This window comes from Mus pahari, chromosome 6, assembly GCF_900095145.1.
Source record: "Mus pahari chromosome 6, PAHARI_EIJ_v1.1, whole genome shotgun sequence".
Classification (NCBI taxonomy): Eukaryota; Metazoa; Chordata; class Mammalia; order Rodentia; family Muridae; genus Mus; species Mus pahari.
Window position 1 is genome coordinate 90,403,926 of NC_034595.1, and position 23,381 is coordinate 90,427,306.

The 23,381-nt window shown below is 51.9% G+C and overlaps 1 protein-coding gene across 1 annotated transcript in view; it reads left to right on the plus strand.

The window, feature by feature from the left end:
• Positions 1-23,039, plus strand: part of Ubr4 (ubiquitin protein ligase E3 component n-recognin 4) — a 111,489-nt gene extending 88,450 nt beyond the window's left edge. The window contains exons 88-105 of the mRNA XM_021201220.2: positions 658-855; positions 1,430-1,510; positions 2,333-2,420; positions 3,601-3,728; positions 4,733-4,840; positions 5,161-5,280; positions 5,920-6,110; positions 6,514-6,687; positions 6,983-7,082; positions 9,150-9,368; positions 10,181-10,294; positions 11,963-12,105; positions 12,486-12,611; positions 14,074-14,268; positions 16,311-16,535; positions 19,074-19,164; positions 19,804-19,966; positions 22,656-23,039. Coding sequence (XP_021056879.1) covers positions 658-855; positions 1,430-1,510; positions 2,333-2,420; positions 3,601-3,728; positions 4,733-4,840; positions 5,161-5,280; positions 5,920-6,110; positions 6,514-6,687; positions 6,983-7,082; positions 9,150-9,368; positions 10,181-10,294; positions 11,963-12,105; positions 12,486-12,611; positions 14,074-14,268; positions 16,311-16,535; positions 19,074-19,164; positions 19,804-19,966; positions 22,656-22,720 — 2,529 coding nt within the window. The 3' untranslated portion in view covers positions 22,721-23,039. The remainder of the gene's footprint in view (positions 1-657; positions 856-1,429; positions 1,511-2,332; positions 2,421-3,600; positions 3,729-4,732; positions 4,841-5,160; positions 5,281-5,919; positions 6,111-6,513; positions 6,688-6,982; positions 7,083-9,149; positions 9,369-10,180; positions 10,295-11,962; positions 12,106-12,485; positions 12,612-14,073; positions 14,269-16,310; positions 16,536-19,073; positions 19,165-19,803; positions 19,967-22,655) is intronic.
• The last annotated feature ends 342 nt before the right edge of the window (positions 23,040-23,381 follow it).

The following is a 23,381-nucleotide window of genomic DNA, read 5'->3' on the forward strand; positions in this document are numbered from 1 at the left end:
AGCTGTCTTCAGACACTCCAGAAGAGGGCGTCAGATCTTGTTACGGATGGTTATGAGCCACCATGTGGTTGCTGGGATTTGAACTCCGTACCTTCAGAAGAGCAGTCAGGTGCTCTTACCCACTGAGCCATCTCACCAGCCCAAGATTAGCCATTCTTAAACTTAGGCCTCACTTCCCATTGCAGGGGCAGCAGCATTTCTGGGGTAGAGTTGTGTGTATTGCCATCCTCTTCCTCTTCTACGCCTTGGGTTCTTCATGCATGCACGGCACATGTGTGTCTTCCTATGGTCTGGCTCAGAGGCCTTTCTCATTGTTGAGGGAAACAGCAGTGTCCTTGGTTACTGACAAGAGAGCATCAGGGTTGGCCTGCCTGAGCATGTCACAGAGAAAGAAGCCCCTCCGGCTCCAGGTGTCCAGTGACTTGCCTGGCCTCAGACTGTCCACATCTCAGCAGACTCCCTGGCCGTTCAGCGCTCTCTTGTTAATCTGTGAGGAGTGCATGATCTTCAGGCTGCTCGAGTGGTGTTTTGAGTGGTTTCCATGGTCTCTGGCCACTTGCTAGTTAACGTGTTTAACATGTGGGCATGGTACACATTATGTGCCCACAGAACTGCTCAGTGCTGGTCCCTTCCCACATGTCCCTCTTGATCCTTTAGGAGGAGAATGAAGTCACAGAGTTCTTCGTGACCCTGGAGAAGGACCCCCAGCAAGAGGACTTTCTACAGGGCAGGATGCCTGGAAACCCATATAGCAGCAATGAACCAGGCATTGGGCCTCTTATGAGGGACATAAAGAACAAGATCTGCCAGGACTGTGACCTGGTGGCTCTTCTGGAGGATGACAGTGGGATGGAGGTAAGAGCTGGACTACACTGGTCACTCACCAGGAGCACAGCTTTGAGCCACTGATTAAGCATGCAGGAAGTTAGTCTGTAAAGTCCACTGATGGGTCCATCTTCCTGCTTCTCCTGCTGTGAGGATGAAGAGGACTGGTCCTGCCATGGAACAGCAGGGTGCTTGATGGTTGTTGGTCGGAGCTGTGGTAGGCTTTTGTCACCATTGCTTCTGGCAGAGTTCTGTAGAGATTGCAGGTTAATGGAGCCCCAGGAATCATGGTGTTTTGACACCAGTACATGAATACTGGCCATAGCCCCTGTTAATACCAGAGCCTTGCAGACTTCTTGAGTCTGGTGTTACCACCCGAATGACTAAAGACAAAGGTGATTTTTCTGGTGCTCAAGGTGAAAGATCCTCAGTTGGAGCTAAGCTGGAGTCTGTGGTGGGTTAAGGGTTTGTCCCCCAACGTTGTGCACGAAGTGCTGGGTTTTGTGCATATACATGCATTTCCCTAGAGGGTGAGCGTCGACAGAGCCCCGGGATGAGCCACAAGGGTAGCCCGTGAGCCTTGTCGTAATCCTCTATTTTCCAGCTCCTGGTGAACAACAAAATTATCAGTCTGGACCTTCCCGTGGCTGAGGTTTACAAGAAGGTGTGGTGTGCGACCAATGAGGTATGTGCTTGCTTTCTCTCCAGGAACCGTGGGTGGGCTGCCTTTTCTGTCCTCAGGACTGACCAAGTGGAGCTGCTGTTAATCACTGTGGCCTTGTATAGCTGCTGTGGCTTTACTTCCTTTCTGGGGAAGTCCATCATTTTGTCAGCTCAGGAGGCATCTAGCTGATGTCGGCCAGATAGCTTCAAGGAGGCATGCATGAGGTTGTGCCTTTGCTTTTCTCTGAACTGAGGCTGGGCCTCTGCAGTCCGCAGCTTGGTGCCTGGCATAGGCAGACTCTCCCAACAGCTGCTTCTGTCTATTCCAGGCTTTGTGTGTGTTAAGCTGCTGATTAATCTCTCTCTATCTCTGTGATGAGTGGAGGCCCTGCTGTCTGTGGGCAAAGACCCGCTCTGGGTTCCTGAAATTTGCACTACATTCTTTGGTTCAGATGCAGTTGTTTGTCCTGTGTCCTTTGGATTATGTCCCCTGTGGGCTGAGCGAACTCTTCCTAAGCTCAGCACAGTCTTAGAATTGGGCCTTTACTTCTAGCCTAGGAAGTCGCTGTTGGAGCCCTTGCTTACCCAGTGCTCCAATGGAATCCAGTAGGAGTGTGTGTCCGCTGCAGTGCTTCTCCTGGGGCCTGGCCTGCAGCAGGCACTGAACGGAGTGAGTCTCTTCCACATGTGAATTAGAGCCTTTGAGTCTCAGAGACTTCCAGTCCCTATCTTGTTAGAGAAATGGAGGCTCACATCACCAAGGCACTGAGCAAGTCCAAAGGTGAAGACTTACAGTTTTTTCTAGGCCTGTTTATGTCTACCTTTCCAACTTTTCTCTGCTTAGGGAGAGCCCATGAGGATTGTTTATCGGATGCGGGGGCTACTGGGAGATGCCACCGAGGAGTTTATCGAGTCCCTGGACTCCACCACAGGTACAGCCACCCTCTCCACATACGATGCTGCATATTGGACTCAGGCCAGAGCAAGCATGTCCCAGAGTACAATAGCCTGTGCTCTGCATCACAGTTGTCAGGGAGGAAGATAGGCATCTGTGGGCTGATTCCCTTTTGGGATGAAACGTTTAGGCTACCAAAGATGCAGTTAGCAGGCTTGTGGTCAGACTTCTCTCCACCTTGGCTTTCTGTTCCATTGACAGTGGCATTGACTTATGCTTTGCTGTAATGTCAGAAAACTATAGTTGACTTAAGCCTTGAGCAAGGCCCCTGAGGGAGTGAGTGCAGGTCGGTTATGGTAATGACCTTAGTTCCAGCCTGGGGAAATGTTGGGACCTAGAAAAGGGGGGCCCTGGGGAAGAGGGGGTGGGGAGACCCACACCCCGCCAGAGTTCTACCTATTCTCTGGTCAGTCAGGCGTGGGAGGGCTGCTCTCTACCTTCCACTCATTCCCCCGGGTGGGCATTTAAGCCCCTGACCCACTCTTCAGGAGGTAGCAAAGGGGCAGCCCTACCTGAGAGCACCGGAGCTACTTTGCTAAAGCCACCAGGGTTATGTCAGAGAGGGGTGAGGGAAGAGAGGTTCCCAGCACCAGTGAGAGTGAGCGCAGCGGATCTTTCCTGGAGCAGAGACTGTCTATGGTTTTAGAGCTTTATTGTAGAAAGGCAGGGGGAAAGAAGGGAGGAGGGGGGGAGGGGGGAGGAAAGACTAGAAAGAGAGTAAGAGGGAGAGAGGGAGAGGAGAGGAAAGAGGGTGAGAGTGAGGAGTAAGAAGTAAGAGGAGAGCAGTGAGAGAGAGCAAGCAGGGGCTGAACAGCCCTTTTTATGGTCTTTACTGGGGAGGAGTTTAGCCTGAAGGTCAAAAGCTTGGGCCATTGCCTACGTGACTTCTAACCATGCTTCTCTTGTGGGGGCTGTGGGGGGCGGTAACTTAGGCAGGAGCCAGAGTTCCAGGAGCATGAGGGAACGCCTACCATGTCATGAGGGTACTTTGGGGTTCAGACCTCAGCTCGACTGGAGACCAGCCTGTCTATGCATAGCCCAATTCCCCACAGGGAAAGGGCTGTGTGCCCTCAGCCCAGGAGAGGGCTGTGTGTTCTGATCTAAGCACTTATTCCCATTTTGAACTTCTGCTCCTCTTGATCTCCCTTTTCTCCCAGATGAAGAAGAAGATGAAGAGGAAGTGTACAGAATGGCCGGTGTGATGGCCCAGTGTGGAGGTCTGCAGTGCATGCTGAACAGGCTGGCAGGAGTCAAAGATTTTAAGCAGGGGCGCCACCTTCTAACAGTGAGTTGTGGGTAGTATGACAGGACCAGGCTCTCTACCTGAAGCTGAGGTCACTGAGCCACTTGACACTAGAGGGCAGCATGGTACAGCAGAGACCAGTGCTAGTGCCGGCTTTCACCAAACCTTGGACATCTAAGCCTCCCACTGCTCTCTTCCTGGCCTTAGATCTGGGCTGCCGCGGTCTTCTCCGGTACCTCTCTAGGTCTCAGGAACCATGACTGTTTCTCCCCTGTAACTGCTCTTGTGCCAGTCATTGTTGGTTTACGATTGCCTTTAAAATAGATTTTGTAATGTAACTCACTTCTCTGTCATAGGCTGCTGTTTAGAGGGTCATCTGTCTCACTAGGCAGGGCATTCCAAAGTCACAGAGACTTCACTAATGTCTGTCTTGTGAGCTGTACAAGGACAAACACTCTTGTGTTATTCAGATGGCCTACCTGGTTTTAGGCCTCTATAGGCCATGTGGGCCAGGGTTTTCTGTCTGCTGCTAGTTCAGAGACTAGATTGGTGCTGGATTTCCCTGGGATAATGGGACACCACCTGATTTATTAAGAATCACTGTCACTTCCGTCAATTAGGGGAGCAGAGAAGATGGTGACCACTTAAGATGGTGACCTAGAATGAGAGCCCAGGGTCACCTCTCCTTGCTCTTCAGGAGAAGTGCCTGCTGATTGAGAAGTCACCTTAGAGCAGTGGTTCTCAGCCTCTGGGTCAAGACCCTTCGGGAGTCACATACCAGCTTTCCTGCATATCAGATATTTACATTACAGTTCGTAACAGTAGCAAAATTACAGCTATGAAGTAGCAACGCAAATAATGTTATTTTGGGGGTCCCCATGCCATGCTGTATAGAGGGTTGGGGTCCCCATGCCATGCTGTATTAGAGGGTTGCAGCACTAGGAAGGTTGAGAAGCACTGGCCCAGACCCTTTTCTGTGGCTGTGTCTTGTATGCCGTCCACTCCCGGATGCTCTCATGGATCTCTGGGCTGGCTTCTCTTTACAGGTGCTGCTGAAGCTATTTAGTTACTGTGTGAAGGTTAAAGTCAACCGGCAGCAGCTGGTCAAGCTGGAAATGAACACTTTGAATGTCATGCTGGGGACTTTAAACTTGGTAAGCAGTGTGGGCTACAGATGCTGAAGAGGGAGCTTTGGCACACCTGAGAGATTGCAGTACCAGGCCTGGCCCTTCAGCTCACTTTCCAGATGACCCCAACTCGTACTCTTCAGAGCTTCCTGTCCCTTTGCTGAGTGTAGACTCAAGACCAGGAGCAGGAATTGTGCAGAACAGAATCAACACTGCAATAAAATTGTGCATCTCAGGGCACACACACTAACACACACGGGCGCGCATGCAGCTCCTGGCTTTAAGACCATGGAAGGCAGTGGAGCTCACAAGTGACTGACTATGCCCTGGGTCTGTCTCCCCTTCAGGCTCTGGTAGCTGAGCAAGAGAGCAAGGACAGCGGAGGAGCAGCTGTGGCTGAGCAGGTGCTAAGCATCATGGAGATCATTCTAGATGAGTCCAACGCAGAGCCCCTGAGTGAGGACAAGGTGAGTGGGGAGGGGGGCGCCTAGTCCTTCTGCCCATAGACACTGGGAACCTGCAGTGGGCTTATCTGGAGCTAGCTGATTTCAGCCCAGAATGGCTAAGCCCTCTCGTTAGAAATGGCCAGTTTCTACTTAGGGTGATATCATTGCACTGAGCCTGAAACCTTTGCATTTAGAGAAACGAAGCTGCCAAGGACATTCTGTCAGGTTGAAGGTACTCACTGATGGAAGCCGGTCATGACCTGGCTGAACAGGCAGTGTTGTAGCTCAACCCTCTACCCTACAGTTGGCCTGACTTGTGAGTGATGCAGTCAGGCCTCGGGGTTGAAATCAGTCTGCAATGAAGTCTCCCCAATGTGCACCTGGAACTTCCTGCCTCCCAGGGTTGGTGATTTGGCCAGGCCTATGGTCCCAGGAGTATATAGCCATCTCTGTTCTCCTGGGGGAGCAGGGTATTGTATTGGTGTAGTTTGGCCACCTGAGAACCATCACAGTAGCTCCGACACTCATCAGGGGGACCCAGGCTGCTTATTGTCTCCAGCAAGCACTAAGGAACAGTTCTGTCTGTTGGGGGGTGGCAACTTTTGAGGGTCAGTTCTTGGCTACAGCCATCATCCTTATTCCCACCCTTTTCTGTTGCAGGGCAACCTCCTCCTCACAGGTGACAAGGATCAACTGGTGATGCTCTTGGACCAGATCAACAGTACCTTCGTTCGATCCAACCCTAGTGTACTCCAGGGCTTGCTGCGTATCATCCCATACCTGTCCTTCGGAGAGGTGGAGAAGATGCAGATTCTGGTGGAGCGGTTCAAGCCATACTGCAGCTTTGAGAAGTAGGAGCCTGAAGTTTGATACAATGAACCTCTGGGGAGAGCCCACAGAGTCCCAAGCTAGACTTGTGAGACTGAGCAGAGCTGCCTGGGATTTTGTTGAGTGTCTGTGTCCATGATCTGGCACATGGGAGCTTTGTTTAGCTGGAGAAGCAGTCACCAAACCCTAGTGTATTGAAGCAGTAGTAGGAAGGGTATGAGAGGGGAAAGGGCCTGACAGGGTACCGGGAGCTGCGTTTGCAAAAGCCTGAAGATGCAGAACAGTGCAAGCCTGGGCTTAAGGCAGGCAAGAGGAGAGGTCTGGTCTGAATCGAGTTTAGACTGGATCCTGTAGATGGTTCACCTCATTGTTAACCAAGAGGGTGACTGAGCTCTGCCGTCATGCTGAGACTTTATGCTCTCCTAGGTACGATGAAGACCATAATGGGGATGACAAAGTCTTCCTGGATTGCTTCTGCAAAATCGCTGCCGGTATCAAGAACAACAGCAATGGTCATCAGCTGAAGGACCTCATCCTGCAGAAGGGAATCACCCAGAATGCCCTGGACTACATGAAAAAGCACATCCCCAGTGCCAAGAAGTAAGGCATCCTCTCTGGGGCACATGGCTGTTTTCCCAGCATCTTAGTGTGGTGCTTTTTCTGTGCCCTCTGCCCCTCCCCCTTTGGAGACATGTCTGGTGGCCACTCATCCTAAGGTTTTTCTGCTTCTGTTCAAGCGCTTGTTTTTATCTGGCTTCTGAGCTGGGTCTGCCGTTAATGGTTCCTTATTATTAATACATTATTGAAAATGAAATCCTGTTCAAACCAGCCAGAATCAGCAGTGAGTCCCCAGCACTGCTTCCTAGTTGCTGATATGCCCTTGTCTGTCTTGCAGTTTGGATGCTGACATCTGGAAAAAGTTTTTGTCTCGCCCTGCTCTGCCATTTATTTTGAGGCTTCTTCGGGGTCTGGCCATGCAGCACCCTGCCACCCAGGTGAGTGGCCAGCATGTCTGTAGACCTCACTCTGCCGGCAACAGACTTGACAGGTAACAGGAGGGAGTCATGAACAATCTTTATGTAGAACCAGCAAGTCACCCATAGTGTGGCTTACCCTGGCGCATGAAGTTCTCTGTGTGTGCTTGATGGCGAGTTCCACACCCAGGGCTCAGCATGCAGCAGTGACTTGAGAGAGTTCTGCCTGACAGTTGAGATTGCTGCCAGTTCAGTCACTAAGAAACTTGAAATGCCATCACCACCATTCCTGCTCTGCCTCGGGCCACTGACCACTTAGCATGCATGCCCCTGGACCTTCTGCGTTAGATTACAGAATCCATACACGGGTGGAAGGAGAGAACCTGATCAGATAGTGTCCTCTGCCCTCCACACACATGCGCACATGCTCACATGGACACCTCACACACCAGTTAGAAGATGCTGCAGACTCCCCTGGAGCAGCAGGCCCACTTCACTTCAAGGTGGCTGTAAGGATGGAAGGTGAGATAGTGTGTGAAGCACCCAGCAGGGCTGTACAGGACACCCGGGCAGAAGCCCTGGATTCATAGCAACTCCCCAAGTTCTGCATATGAGCATCTGCAGCCGTCAAACCTGTGCCAGTTCTCCCAGCCTACAAGATACTAGAGGCAAAATTCCAGCCTGTGGGAGTGGAGATGACAAAAAGTTAAACAGCTACCAAGCCTGTTCTTGGCAGGGCTCCTTCAGGGCCCTGTGGCACTATGCGGTGCAGTGGGAGCTGAGGCAGGTGCGGTGGAGAAAGGCCTCCAGGTCAGTCTGGTGGGTGGTCTAACAGTATCACCGAAAGCCCTGCTCACCATCCTGGTAGTGGTGGAGTTACACTGACAGCAGCAGAGCCACCCTCAGAGGTGAAGGCTTAAGCTGCTGCCTCAGATCACTCACTAACTCGTAAATCCACCCTCACTATAGGAACCCACACCTCAGCAAAACTGCATGTTATCTCATGCCTTGTATTCCTAAATGCTGAGTGAGTGCGCCCATGTTTAAGACCTTGCAAACTTTTCCACAGGCACCCACACCCCAAACTTAACACCCTAAGTGTTTACTGTGAGCATACATGTGCGTACATGGAGATGTGTGTGCAGTAGGTGTAGGAAAACCACCAACACCTTGTCCACGCAAAGCTCATACACAAGCAGGGAGGGCAATGCACCGCTCCGCTCTGTGCCCTCAGCCTTTTCCATCTCCTCGGATGCACTGCCATTCTCCTCATCACTCAGCCAAAGGACAGAGAGCTAAAGTTACCAAGCCCTTTCTCTCCAAGCAGCCACTGGCCAATCATGACAAAACCCAGCACCCGCCCTTCACCTATCTCACCTCTTGGTACGCATGTAGCGAGCGCTGCTCCTGTGGGGAGAGCCACACTCATATACTGAGTACAGCGGTGCACACCTGGAGTCAGAGCACTCAGAAGCTGAGGCAGGAGAACTGCTGGGAGTTTGAGGCAAGCCTGGGCTTCAGAGGGAAGACTTGGCCAGCTAGGGCTGCACAGTAAGATGTGTGAACAGCCATCACATGTTGCCCTCAACCAAATCACAGCTCTGTTCCTTAGTATCCCATGCAAAATACAGCTGTTGTAAAGAAGACGACAGTGTAGGCTGGGAGAGCTGGCACAGGTTTGACGGCTGCAGATGCGCATATGCAGAACTTGGGGAGTTGCTATGAATCCAGGGCTTCTGCCCGGGTGTCCCGTACAGCCCTCCTGGGTGCTTCACGCACTGTCTCGCCTTCCATCCTTACAGCCGCCTTGACATTCCCCCTGTTTTATGTGTAGGATTCGAGAACTAACTAGTCAGAGGTCACGGGATAGCCAAACTCCCAGGTGCTCTGACCTCTGTGAAACCAGTAACACAAGACAAGCTTGTGCACTTGGAATGATCATACAGTACTGACTGGGCCTGGGTGACAGGGTCCCTCCATAACTGGAAAGGTTGTACATGCTTGTACTGTCAGAGGCTTTGCCCAGCCTTTAGTGGAAGGCAGTGTCCATGACTAGATACCTACATCTCTCTGATTCTTTTTTGATAGGTTCTGATTGGAACGGATTCCATCACGAGTCTGCATAAGCTGGAGCAGGTGTCCAGTGACGAGGGCATTGGGACCCTGGCTGAGAACCTGCTGGAGGCCCTGAGAGAACACCCAGATGTGAACAAGAAGATTGACGCAGCCCGTAGGGAGACCCGGGCAGAGAAGAAGCGCATGGCCATGGCCATGAGGCAGAAGGCTCTGGGAACTCTAGGCATGACGGTAAAGTCCCCACCATGACAAGGTGCCACTACAGGCAGACTAGTGCTTCCCAGCAGAGCTGAGCTTGACGGTGTGTGAGTGTGCATGGAGGAAGACCCAGGAATTAGCTGTGCCAGGCACTTTCAGTTACAGCTACTGCTGTGCCACTTGGGGGGAGGGGGAGAGGAGGGGGGACTTGGGGTAAAGTGACCTGGCAGGTTTGTGCAAACAGTAAAAATGGAGATACCAACCACTGTGTGTCCAGGATCTGGTGCACTGCAAGACCTCACATGTCAGATGTACTTGACATCACTGTACCCATTTCCAGATGAAGAAAGTGAAGCACACTTACCATAGCACGTAGCTACTAAGTGCTGAACAGGACTGTGCACAGGGTCTGGTCAACACAAAGGGCTCTGCTGTCCTACTTTGGAGGAAATGGTGGCCCTGGAAGACTCTTGTCTTAACAAGCAAACTCGTGTGTCAGTGGTTTGACACTTGCTGGGGACAGTAAATGACGAGAGCACAGTGGCCCTTGGCAGCTGAGATGGTGCTGGCACAAGATGAAGGGGCTTTTTGGTAACAGATGGCAGTGTGCCAGCTTCCCACTGCATGGTTCCCTCTGCTTTGGTGACTCCTGGACACATGAAGGGCTCGCCCGCAATAGAAGGCAGTGGAGAGGCAGGTATGTGGCTGGTGGTTTGCCACTTGCCTAGCCTACCAGCACAGCACAGCAGAAGGCCTCTTCTCCACATAGCATTCCTGTGTCAGTGTGTGGTCATCCCAAGCCAGGGTGAGAGGGCATATGACATGCTGCCTGTGTTCTTCTCCAGACAAACGAAAAGGGTCAGGTGGTGACCAAGACTGCACTGCTGAAGCAGATGGAAGAGCTGATTGAGGAGCCGGGACTCACGTGCTGCATCTGCAGGGAGGGGTACAAGTTCCAGGTATGGCTGCTGGACAGTGGGCAGCTGCACGTGCTCAGCCTGTGGTACCTCAGCCTGGTTCTGTGTCTAGACTTGTCTATCTCCTGCAAGCCGTTTTGTACTGACGTAGACTTGTGCTTTGGGAGATGACATGGGGCCAGCTACTGGCCTTGAAGGCAGGAAGGCAACTGATGTGAGCACCTGGAGAGAGCCTTCTGGCACCCATGTCAGGGCCAGGGCACTTGTGCAAACCATGGAGCAATGTCTTTAACCCCTCCCCACTAAAGTTCCCAGCTGATGGGTAAGAGCGTAGAGGGCGCCTGGCAAAGCCAAAGTCCAGCCTGGATACTGCAGGTCACTGCGTTGCTTTTGTTCAGGATGCCTGATAGCAACTAGAGCCCCATTTCTAAGTTTGTCCACTGAGGTGGCACCTGGAAGGCAGTGCACAGGTAGCCTCTTGGCTTCCTGACGATGTGGGATGAACCTCTAACTCAATAGCCCAGCTTTGCTCCTGGGCTGTGGAAGGACAAGCGTCTTGCTTGGTTGGTACGACTGCCTGAAAGTTTTGAGAAGCAAGCAGCCATGGAAGCTCTGTGTGCTTGCCTTCTAGATGGATGGAGCACACACAGGATGGCCTAGGCTGGGGGCTAGGGTGTGGTAGAGTGGTGAGTGCTTACCTGGCATGCACAAGGACCCAGCTCCCATTCCTAGAACAATACATCCGTACACAGGTTAGTTAGCTCATGGTACTGGAGGTTCAAGAGTGGGATGCTGGGATCTGCTGGGTCTCTGGTAACCCCACAGTGGGATCTCATGACCTCTTTAATGCCCCAGCTCCTCTCAGTACTGCCCCCAAGAAATCAGGCCTCATACTAGTTTGTAGCAGCAAAAGATGCTCATCCCAGAATGGTCACTTTCCCCATCTGAAATCCATCTGAAGGGGGCACTCCGTTCTCCATGTCTTGTCGGCTCCTTGTATAAAAGTAACTTTTATTCCTTTACATAATTGTCATCTCAGAGGCTTACTGCCTCAGTTTAGTAACCTAGGCCTGGTCCTGGAAGCTTCTAGCCTCTGTACAGTCTTATCTAGGTCTAGAATGGTTTCAGCCTCTGACTCACTGCTGCATAGGCTCACCCTTTCTAGTTCTTTCTGAAGTCTGGCTGGCTGTTCTGACTCAAAACTCTTCTACACTAAGCTGGTCTCTCTCTCTCTCTCTCTCTCTCTCTCTCTCTCTCTCTCTCTCTCTCCCTCCCTCCCTCCCTCTCTCTTTCTCTTTGTTTTTCCCCTCCCCTCTCCCCCCCTCTGTCTTCACCTGTCTCTGTAAAACTCTTCTTTGTTCTTCTCTGTGCTGCTCTCCCTTACTAGCGTCCCTTTCCCCTCTCTCCGCAGGAGAGTTGGGCATATCCTATTCTGTCCAATCTTTCTCTGATTAGACATCACTTTCAAACATGGACGCTTCCACACTAACGTTACCTTCACTGTTCGGGATAAAAAGTGTGTACTAAGGGCATGTCTATATTTCAGCCAGAGGGATTAAAGGTGTGTGCTAAGAGCTGAGCCATACCACAACTAGAAATAATGCTTTTCAGTAACTAAGAAAAATCTTAGGCTCACAATGTGGCCATGTATCCTGCCGCATCTTGGTGGGGAGTTTCTCCTCACTACTCCTTTCTCTGCTGGTCTTGCAGCCCACGAAGGTCTTAGGCATTTACACTTTCACCAAGCGGGTAGCCTTGGAGGAGATGGAGAACAAGCCCCGGAAACAGCAGGGCTACAGCACTGTGTCCCATTTCAACATTGTGCACTACGACTGTCACCTGGCTGCCGTCAGGTAGGCTTGGCTCTTGCAGAGTGGCTTCCGATGAGTGGGCCCACAGCTAAGGTCCTGGGTTGGGGCTGAGGTTACTGACTCTGGGGCCTCGAGGCTTCAAGCCTGATTTTCTGGTCTCCAAGGGAGACTCTTGTAGGCCCACGAACTGTACTTGCCATGTGAGAAAACGTGTTGGGCTCTGAATGTTTGGCCTTGGCCAAGGCTGGTGGAAGCAGTCTGCTTGCCTGAACTAATGAGGCATTGACCAATGGAGCTTACACATGGCTAGTTGTCTCCCTAGGGCCAGGGCTAGTGTTGGCAAGCCCTTAGCACCTGGTGCCTCATTACCGGGTTAATTCCAGCAGTTGCTTGTCCCTGCCCTCCTCCCTGTCCCCATCCAGGTTGGCTAGAGGCCGGGAAGAATGGGAGAGTGCTGCCCTGCAGAATGCCAACACGAAGTGCAATGGGCTCCTTCCAGTCTGGGGCCCCCATGTCCCTGAATCAGCTTTCGCCACTTGCTTAGCAAGGTGAGTGTTGAGTGTTTTCATAGCAGAAAGGGGACAGTCTCCAGGAGATGGGAAGAAGACGTGGCATCCATGTCTGCCTGTGCTGTTCTGAGCAGATAGGGCTGACTAAAGCCAGCTGCTGAGGTGAAACCAGTGTTCTTGAGTGACATGTAAATGTGCCATGTCGTGAGGGCCAGAGTTTCCCAGAGTCCACTTGTATGGTGTATGGCTCTGATGTTTAAGTTGTGAAAGCAGCTGGGGGTTGGTAGCTCCCTCTAAGGCCTCTCTGGCATGTCCGAGGTCCTCATGTGTTTGGGAAACCTCGTGGAGTTGTTAGTATACAGCTACCTGGCGGCAATGACAGTGATGGCTGTGCACTGTGGGTTACCACTACACACATGTACACACTGGGGCACGAGTGGAGTCGTTCCCTAGGGTCATCCAGTTAAGAAGCAGAACCAATTGTATATTGATTCAGGGAGGAAAACCTATTGTAGGGTGAAAGATCATTAAGGATAAGACATCTTGTCACCACTTGTGGCAATGACATTTGTCAGTTAAGAAATGAGTCCCGGGGCTGGTGAGATGGCTCAGTGGGTAAGAGCACCCGACTGCTCTTCCGAAGGTCCGGAGTTCAAATCCCAGCAACCACATGGTGGCTCACAACCACCNGCAACCACATGGTGGCTCACAACCACCCGCAACAAGATCTGACGCCCTCTTCTGCAGTGTCTGAAGACAGCTATAGCGTATTTACATATAATAAGTAAATAAATCTAAAAAAAAAAAAGAAAAGAAAAGAAAAGAGCCCCCAGGCTGGGCGTGGTGGCGCATGCCTTTAATCCCAGCATTTGGGAGGCAGAGGCAGGCGGATTTCTGAGCCCCCAGCCTGGTCTACAGAGTGAGTTCCAGGACAGCCAGGACTACACAGAGGAACCCTGTCTCGGGGGAAAAAAAAAAAAAAAAAGAGCCCCCAGCTGGGTGGTGGTGGCATATGCCTTTAATCCCAGCACTCAGGAGGCAGAGGTAACCGGTTTTCTGTGAGTTCCAGGGCAGCCAAAGCTACACATAGAGAAACCCTGTCTTGAAAAAAGAAAGAGGGCTGGAGAGATGGCTCAGAGGTTAAGAGCACTGACTGCTCTTCCGAAGGTCCTGAGTTCAATTCCCAACAACCACATAGTAGCTCACAACCATCTGTTATGGGATCTGTGTCTGAAGGCAGCTGCTGTGTACTCATATAAAATAACTAGATAATTCTTAAAAAGAAAGAAAAAAGAACCCTCAAAGTGATGGCTCTCCCGTATTGCGAGCTTCACGTGCAGTCAGGAAGCAGCCGTGTCCTGGGCTCTGTCCTCCTGAGCACCAGCTCCCATTTGACTTCTGCAGTCAGCAGGCTGAGGGCTCCAGAAAGAGCTCTGCACTCTAGCCCAAGCTTTGGCCAGGAGTCTGGCTTCTGTGTCATGGTAGCTCTGCTTCTTCGTAGGCACAACACGTACCTCCAGGAGTGTACTGGCCAGCGGGAGCCCACGTACCAGCTCAACATCCATGACATCAAACTGCTCTTCCTGCGCTTCGCCATGGAGCAGTCATTCAGTGCGGACACCGGCGGGGGCGGCCGCGAGAGCAACATCCACCTGATCCCATACATCATTCACACTGTGCTTTATGTCCTGAACACGTCAGTACCTTGTGACCCAAGGCACTTCCTTGGCTGACACTCCCTGTGCCTCTCTGCTTAGCTAGATCCCCCAGCCTTTACTGAGGAGGGGCTTTTAATCCACAGTTGAGGGTTGTAGACTATAACAGTGATGGGAGTTTCCTTCCCAAAGCTTTCCCCCGTCCCCCTTTAGACAGTTGGGCTCTAGTCTTGGGCTGGCCTTCAGACGGAGCAGGAAAGGAGAAGCTACTGCTCTCCAAATGAGGGGGCATAGGCAAGAGTCTCACCGGGACCTTCGTCAGGGCACATGGCCTGCACAGCTGCAGGTTTCCAGTGGATCTAAGGCTGCTGCATAAGGGGAACACTGGCTTTCTGAGCCGGTCAGTAATGCTTCTGGTAAGGACGAGAGGGCTGTCGAATCCTGAGAAAGCAACTGAACAGGAGTGCAGCCAGGGAGAAGAGCTGTTTGTGCCTATGGGGTTAGACATGGCTTAAAGAGGCCTCTGAGGGGCAGAAGCCATCCCACTCATGGCCTGGTTTAGAAGCAAGTTAAGACCCTCCTGTGCCTGCACTCTTTAGTTTCATTTGACTGAGTGCAGACGATACCCTTCTCTCCAAGATTCATAGCTCTCGAGGGCAGAGCTGGTAGCTATGGGAAGACTGGGCACAGTCCACCCATGCAGCTACCATGCTGTTGAGGTTCCAGAGTGATAGTCTCTTCCTTTCCCTGTCAGTGGTTTGTTTTCCCTTCCTCCCTTTTTCTTGTGAGATAAAGTCTGACCTTGAGATTGCAGGCTTCATTGTTAAATCTCAGGGTAGGGCTCATGACATCATCTGCAAACGCCCTGGCTATCAGAACAGACACCTGGCATTGCCAACAGCACAGACCTTCTACTGTCTGGAGCCTTCTGCAGGCCTCAGCAGTGCTAATTGCCAGTGTTGTTGGGGCCCTGACAAAGGCTATGAGTTTTGCAGAGACATGTCTCTTGGCAGCCATGAGCTAGAATGGACTGCTCAGGCAGAGACCGGGTGAGGAAAACACTTCCCAGGATTGACCCTGCCTGACAGAACTGGTGACTTCAGTTGTCAGCTCTGTTGTAGTTGACCAGGCAGAGCTAACCCTGAAGCCACCTCAGCCACAGGCTATTTCCTTTGCTAGCCAGTGGGCAGTGGAATGACCTTGGTGATATGGCAGTTGGACCTCTGATGGGACATTCACTCACAAAGGCAAGTTTGCTGCACGAGTGAGCAAACCCAAGCCTGAGCAGAGCCTGCCATGGCCAGAAGCCTGAGGTTCCCACAGGGATGGAGATAGAGTTAGGCTCTGGCTGGGTCTGGGCAAGCCCATTTACAGGAGAAAAAAAAAAAGCAAAGCAAGGTATTTTTGCACCAGCCTCCTGTATCTTTATAGCCGTGACTATGGCCCTGCAGTCTGGACACTGGGTTTCTTGGTATTGTTTTGTTTTCTCCACATAGATGAGCACCAGGTTATAGGGACACTGCTGGAGCTTTCTGGCCACTGGCAAGACTTTGTCATGAGAGAGGAGTAGGGCTTATGACAGATTCTAGAGCTGGGCTGGTGCCTCAGTCTAGTGTTTGCTTGGAATAGTGCCAAGTTCCCAATACTGTGGCCTGCTCTCCTGCACACTTGGGATGGGTGGTTCCTCTCTCACTGGGTTCTTATACAGATTAAGTGAGAGAATCCACAAGCACCTCTGAGATTGATACTGGCAATCCGTGTGTGTGTGTGTGTGTGTGTGTGTGTGTTTTCACATGCTGTGCAGACCACATCCGCATAACGGGACGTGTGAAGAAGGCGGGCTGTTGACTGTATCAGGGACTTTGACAAATTACCTCCTTCCCTGGGCTTCTAGAAAAATCAGGACAAGTCCACATTGGAGAGTTGTTAACCATGCCCTGCCCAATAGTCACAGACCTGAGAGGAGGAGGCTTGGGTTGTTGGAGTGGGGTGGAAGGAAGCTCAACAAGCTGAGAGGCTTTTCCAGTGGCCTCCTAGTTAACTCGGCCCCTTCCTTGCTGCCATTAGAATTCCTCTCTTCCAGGACCCGAGCAACGTCCCGGGAGGAGAAGAACCTCCAAGGCTTCCTGGAACAGCCCAAAGAGAAGTGGACAGAGAGTGCCTTTGATGTAGACGGGCCCCACTACTTCACCATCCTAGCCCTGCACGTCCTCCCCCCTGAACAGTGGAAAGCCATTCGAGTGGAGATCCTACGAAGGCTGCTGGTGGCTTCGCATGCCCGGGCAGTGGCTCCAGGAGGAGCCACCAGGTCAGTACTTGCTTTGGGAAGTTGCTGCATTCCGTGCCTTCCAATGTGTTCCCCGGCTGTCTTGGTCATGAGTGTTGGTTGGAGGTGAGCTCCTTTGGGCTGTTGATCTGCCTCCAGCCTGTCACTCTAAGTGTCTAGGCTGCTGGTTGACAGTTGCTTGAGCCCCTCTGGGTCTCATGGTTAGCTACTGAAAAGGTAGACCTGTTGAGAATTCAGAGGAAGACAGCCAGGCCTAGGGAGCTAGGACGAGGCACTTAGGACCAGTGAGCTCAGCTAGGGAGCTGGCCTTTCTGCCTCATGCCAGCTTTGTTGTGTATCAGGGAAGTTTCAGTGTGGCTATTTCTGGGATTTCTTTTCCAATGACTAAAAGTTTGCCCTTCCTTCCTGCCCCACATCCCTCAGGCCTTCCAGACCCTCTTTGTAACCATGTGCACCTCAACAGAGGAGCACAGACAGAAAGTGGTCCTTGTTTTCCTGACTTTGCATTGTAGTCTGGGTCTGACAGGGGCTCTCTGAAAGAACCATCTGCAGGTGAAATCAGAGCCTTCCTGTCAAGCTCTTGACACACCCCAGTGGTCACAGAATACGTGTGGCCAGTACTTGGGCTGATGGTAATCCTGAATAGTCCCCACCTACCCTAGGGAGCGGCAACATAGCCTGTGTCTGGTAGCTTATTTCTGCCAGTTGAGTGCTGGGTGTCCCTGTGTGTCCCTGTGTCATCCTGCTATAGCCTCTGAACATGTTAGCTTAGACTCAGGGATCATTTCCACATAATAAGGGAACAGAAGGAAGCTCCCTTCCAGCCATGGTGATGGCACCCTGTGGGACAGACCGAGTTGGTCCACCTGGGGTCTTTACCTCTGTTAGCTCTGGCACTGTGTGTTCCCAGAGTGACCAGGTTGCTACTGTCAGCCAAGAGGGAATAAATGAGTGTTAGATTCCCCCATTCCAAACACATCATCACCTGCCATCCCAGAAGCCCCCTAGTATTGATAGTTAACTAGCTGTTGAAGTCAAGTTAGGTCTTCAGATGCAGAAATTGTGAAGTGAGACAGGAGTTACATTCATGGCGCACAGGACAGCTGCGTATTAGGCCGCTCCTGCAGTAGAGTGGAGTCGAAGCCCACCTGAGCTGTGTTTTTGGTGGAGGGGAGCTCACGCCTGTTCCAGCAGGTGCGGGAGCGCTGACTTGGTCAGGGATTGATTAGGAGGTCCAGCTTGAGCTGCGTTCAGGCATTGCCATTTTTTCTGTAGTCTAGTCCCCTTTCCTAATTAGCTATAAATAATTAAGCTGGGCAGGGTCACCCTAGCCACATGCTTAGCAAAGCAGGACAGCCACCGAGAGGGCAGGGCCAAGCCCGACTGTGGTCCAGGCTCCGAGCCTGCTGCTTGCCAGACAGATTAGAAAAGGTGCTGAGGGTTTGCCCAGGATTGGGACACTCTTGAAGGAGAGCGCTTTGAGCTGAGGGCACAGAGAGGTGACTCTCATTCTGGAGGTGGGCAGTATCACTGGCAATAGGTTTTGTCTGAAAGCCTGCACGTTCTAGGGTAGGAAGCCGTAGCAGATACACAAAACTATAGCTTTAAAGGCTGGGGTTGTATAGCTCAGTGGTAGAGCACTCGCCTAGTATGAATGAGACCCCAAGTTCAATTCCCTAACGACAGCAGCAACAACACACACACACACACACACTCAGAGAAGGAGGGGGTATGTGAACTATAATTCAAGAGAAGCTTTGACTTCTGGTTTTCAACATTGAGCGACATGGATTCAGCAGATATTTTAGCCTGGAAATTGACTAGGCCCCCGCTGGCCCTAAACAAGTAGTTGGTGCTGAGCACTCTGCTCCCTGAGTGTTGTGAGATGTGGGATGTGACCCTAAGTCATGGTGAGGGCTCATCTGTCCTTTACGTCCCACAGCCGTAAATTATGCCCCCTCCTCCCCGTACCGGGGCATTCTGAGCCTCATAAGGGGCAGGGCAGGGGGGCTGGCTACCATAGGCAATGGACCTTGACAGAGGGGCCCCCGGTGTTCCCAGGCACTAGCTGGCCTTTAAGCCTGTGCCAAGTCACTCACATGCCGGTGACACTTGTTGGAGATGAAGGGGTGTGGACGGCTTTTTTTTGAGGATACTGAGTACTTGCATGGGCAGGCCTAGCCATCACGGTTACTCAACACTGCTTTTCTACCAGCGTGCTGGGTTTCTGCAGGGTATGTGTTTGGCTGATTGGGCTCTGGTGGGCTACTCCTGGTAGCAGGGAAAGCCTGAGTTGGAACCTTGTTTTTTCTAATTCATCGTTAGGTGCCATTTCATTTGGGAGCTTGTGAGGGTCCAGTACGGGGAGCACTCAATCCTCGTGTTTGAGTTAGCTTTTGAGTGCCATGTTTACATATGTCCCTGATTGTGTTGCCCCAGGTTGACAGTGCTGCACTGTCAGGTGGAGTGTGTGGGAGCCAGGCCATATGTCCTCAGTCCCCAGGTTGTCTGTCTATCTCTGCAGGGTCCTCATGGACAGACTTTGCTCTGCTTTTCCAGGTTGACAGACAAGGCGGTGAAGGACTATTCCGCCTACCGTTCTTCCCTGCTCTTCTGGGCTCTCGTCGATCTCATTTATAACATGTTTAAGGTAAGGAGCTTCGGGACCCACCAGCTCCGAGGGTTGGAAGATGTGTATGTCCTTGGCTAAACCCCCTTGGTGGCCACAGCCCAAGGCTCCTTACTGGCTTTGGATTCTTTGCTCTTGAAAGTCTCCACTTGGGGAGAGGTGAACACCCTCAGCTCAGACCCTCACTTCCAGCTGTCAGCAGCTGAGGCCACCTTGCCATGCACCCTCCACACAGTAAGCACTAAGCTCTAAGCACTCTGATAGCCTGCCTGCTCTTGCTCTTATGTAACACTTCATCCCATGTCAATCTGCCAAACGTGGTCCCTACCCAAGATCTGCCTGGACCCACATATCTTGGGGGAGGGTAATGAGCCCTGTGATCGTCAGTGGAGTGGTCCAGTCAGAGTACGCCAGTCATCTTGCTTTCAGAAATGCAGGTGGGGGGCCATCCATGTTGAAATTGTGAGACCACGTAGAACGTTGCATAAGCAAAGAGAGTCAGGCCAGTGAGCCGTGCAGGCAGGCCCTCCTTGCTTCCAGAAAGGCTCTGTCGTATGTTGGGTGGGCTCTCCATGGCTCTGAGATGGTCTGACTGACTAGACACAGAAAGCCAGTTCCATTCAGTTACTCACCTGGCCCATGTCCCACTGATTGTTGTAGAAGGTGCCCACTAGTAACACTGAGGGCGGCTGGTCCTGCTCTCTGGCCGAGTACATCCGCCACAATGACATGCCCATCTACGAAGCTGCCGACAAAGCCCTGAAAACCTTCCAGGAGGAGTTCATGCCCGTGGAGACCCTCTCGGAGTTCCTCGACGCAGCAGGTCAGTGCCGTTTCCGCTTGTAGAGATTCTCTGGAGCAAAGCCCAAGTCTGCCTCAGTGAACTGGCCATTATCTTCATCTTCACAGAGTAGAAGTAGGCACACACTAACAACCACCTCCAGTCATAGGAAAGGTGTTCATTCAAACAGCCCACTTGTCAGCAGTTGTGGTACTCACTTTTAGAGGCAGGTGCATCTCTGTGATTGACTCGGCTAGACCACTGGGCTCCTCTCTCAGCATCGTTCCCTTGTACAGTTAACAGAGGCTGTGGAGGTTAAGTAAGCAGATGTGGGAGAGTAGGAACTCCTGGTTCCAACCTTTAGTCTGGGTTAACAGGAGAAAGGGCACTGCTGCCTTCCTTCCCTGACTCCCTGCCCTGGGCAGTAGGTGGAGAGGCATCACCCCAAGGGTGACATGGGAGCAGGTGCGCCTCAGCTCCTAGCCCCTCAAGTCCATGCTCTCCCGCACAAACTCTGTGGGAGCTGGTCTCTCAGGTGCAGGTGCTTTAACACTTACCTGCCTTTCATAGCTAAAAAGTGCTGGGAGCAGGACATGACCTGGGCTCAGGCTTGGGAAGGTCAGCCCAGGATTGCAGACTCCAGCTCCTGGGTTCCAGCACTGTTGTGTCACAGCCTCTACTGGCACTGTCTTAGAGGGGGCGGAGCACTGCACCAAGCAGATGTAACTGAACCTGCCCAGCTTCTGTTCAGCTGGCTCCCTGCTTCTGGACTTCTGGTGTTCACTGTGGGAATTGTATACAGATGAAGGGAAAAATCCCCCAGGCCCTGTTGCCAAGGGAATGGCGCTTTCCCACTAGTCCGAGAGCCTGTCTGCATGCACTCTTCTGTTTTCCCAGCACTGAGCACTCTCCACCTTGGGATGGTGTCTCTGGATCTGCCCTGCTGTCTGAGCTGCCATAGGATCCTTACTCACCTCCGTTTCCTACTTCCTAGCTCCTTAGTCCTCCTGACTATGTCTTCCCAGCTTGGCTGTTCAGGCTCAGTCTCCCTCAGAGTTAGTCCTGAGCAAGAGCAGAGAGCTCACCTGTGTCCTCGGCCAAGGTCTGTGCTCATCACAGATGGCCAAAATGACGACCACAGAAGTCAAAGCCAGTGAGAAGAGGTGGCCAGGGCGAAGGACTTACCCGCCCCAGGCCTCGCCCGCACAGGCCCCAGCACAGAGTCTCTAGCCTCTTTTGTGAGGCTTGCCTCTTTTTTTTTTAAAAAAAAATAAATCATTCCATTCATTTACATCTCAAATGATATGCCGCTTCCCAGTTACCCATCCACAAAACCCTCCCATCCCACAGCCACCTTCTCCCCACTCCCCTTTGCCTCTATGAGGGTGCTCACCCACCCACTCACCCTCTCCTGCCCCATGGCTCCAGCACCCCCGTACCCTGGGCATCAAACCTCCACAGGACCAAGGGCCTCCCCTCCCATTGCTGTCAGATAAGGCCATCCTCTGCTACATATGTATCTGGAGTCATGAAGGCTAGCCGTTTAAACCTTACTTCAGACCTTTAAATTACCAGAACACTGGGCATGCTTTATTCAAATTCAAGAACAAAACACTTTGCAGAGCCAAGAGAAACTGCCTGGCTACATTTCATTCCTGCTGATGCTTGGAGGGGACTTTTTTGGATGCTCATGTTTAACTTGAGGCTTCAGTGTTTGCTCTGCACTATTGATGAGGTCAGGTGCCTGGCCAAGCACTTGATGAGAGTGCACTGGGTTCTTCCACTAGGAAGGCCAGCCTCAGTTAGTTCCCATGGCAGGCAGGGAGGGTCCCTGTTGTCTCTTTCTGAAGGCTGAAGAAATGGAGCCCTGAGCTCTGGCAGCTTAGGAAGCCTATGGTGGGATCAAAGCCCAGAAGAACCAGAGGCCTCTGTTCTGCTCTGTCCTTCAGCCCATAAGACCATCAGCATTTGCCTTTCTTTGGCCAGTTTAAAATGACAAAGGCTGAGGCTCTGAGTTCTGATCCCCAGCACACCATAAAAGCCAGGTGCAGGTGTAATTCTAACGCTGGGAAACTGCCGGTGCTAGCCGGCCAGTGAGCTTTAGGTTCAGTGAGAGAACCAATCTTAGGAAGAAGGCGAGCAAGGGCCATGGAGAAAGACCCATGGTGTGTACACACACACATACATACATACATACATACATACACATACATATATATCATGGAGAAAGACCCATAGTGTGTACACACACACACACACATCACCACTCTGGGGTAGGGGAGCGTGGCTCAGCTGGAAGAGTGCTTGCTTGCTTGGGATGCATGAAACACTGGGTTCTGATTCCGAAGCACCACATATACCAGGCATAGTAGCACACAAGTTCAAAGGAGGTTGTTAGCTACATAATGAGTTTGAGGCCAGTCTGGGATCAGGAGCCTGTACAAGAACAAGACAAAAACTTTGGAGTTGCAGTATTTTATAGCCCCTTGAGTGACCCCTGGACAGATGGAAATCCTCCACACCAGGGAATTTAAAATGGTGTCTGCCACACTGTCCTAGCAACACCCACTTCTGGAGCAGAATATTAGTCACACAGTGGTCACCTCCCTGCCATTGCTAGAATCCATCAGAGCATGCTGGCACAGTATGTCCTATATGTGAACTGTGCTTCTGTGACTTAGTGGGGCTGGGGGCCCTGTGCTATTCCACTCACACTGTCTTTGCTTTCCAGGTCTTCTATCAGAAATCACCGATCCAGAGAGCTTCCTAAAGGACCTATTGAACTCAGTCCCCTGACCATCCCCATGGAAATGAGATTGAAGCTAGCTTGCATTCTCCCCTTATTCGTCTCTCCGTGTGCACTCATTTCCCCCCACGGATGCTGCATTAGCACCCCCCCCCTCAGTTTTCTCGGAGTGGCTTGCGGTCTGTAGGCTTCCTGTTCTATCGTGTGTGTGTGTGTGTGTGTGTGTGTGTGTGTGTGTGTGTGTGCTGCGCTGGCTATGAAGTTGTCTGTAGCCCAAGCCATTGAAGGACCTATACATACCTAGGAGCTGTGAGCTGTCCCGGCCAGCTTGAGTGTGTACATCTTGAAATAAATGAATGACTTAGTACACATTGGAAAGGGATCTAGCTGCTGCTTGCCCAGTGCTTTCCAGTGAGCTCAGCCTAGCAGTGACACACCAGGAAGACTGCTGGAGTTGAATTGCGTTCTCTGGGTTCTGATGGTTTTTTGTCCCTAGCCAAAAGAGGGCTCAGCAGAGCAGGCCCTGGTCAGCATCTACTTCAGAAGCCTTGAAAGCATTTGACAATCTCCTGCTGGCTGCCAGGCAGAGAGGAGAGACTTCAGGGAAGGGTGAGAATAGTGTCCACTGCTAAGGCTCTTCTGCCCACCGCCCTAGGAAGAGCCTGTGCATTGATCTGCACCCCAAGTCCCCAGCTGGGACCTCAGTTGACA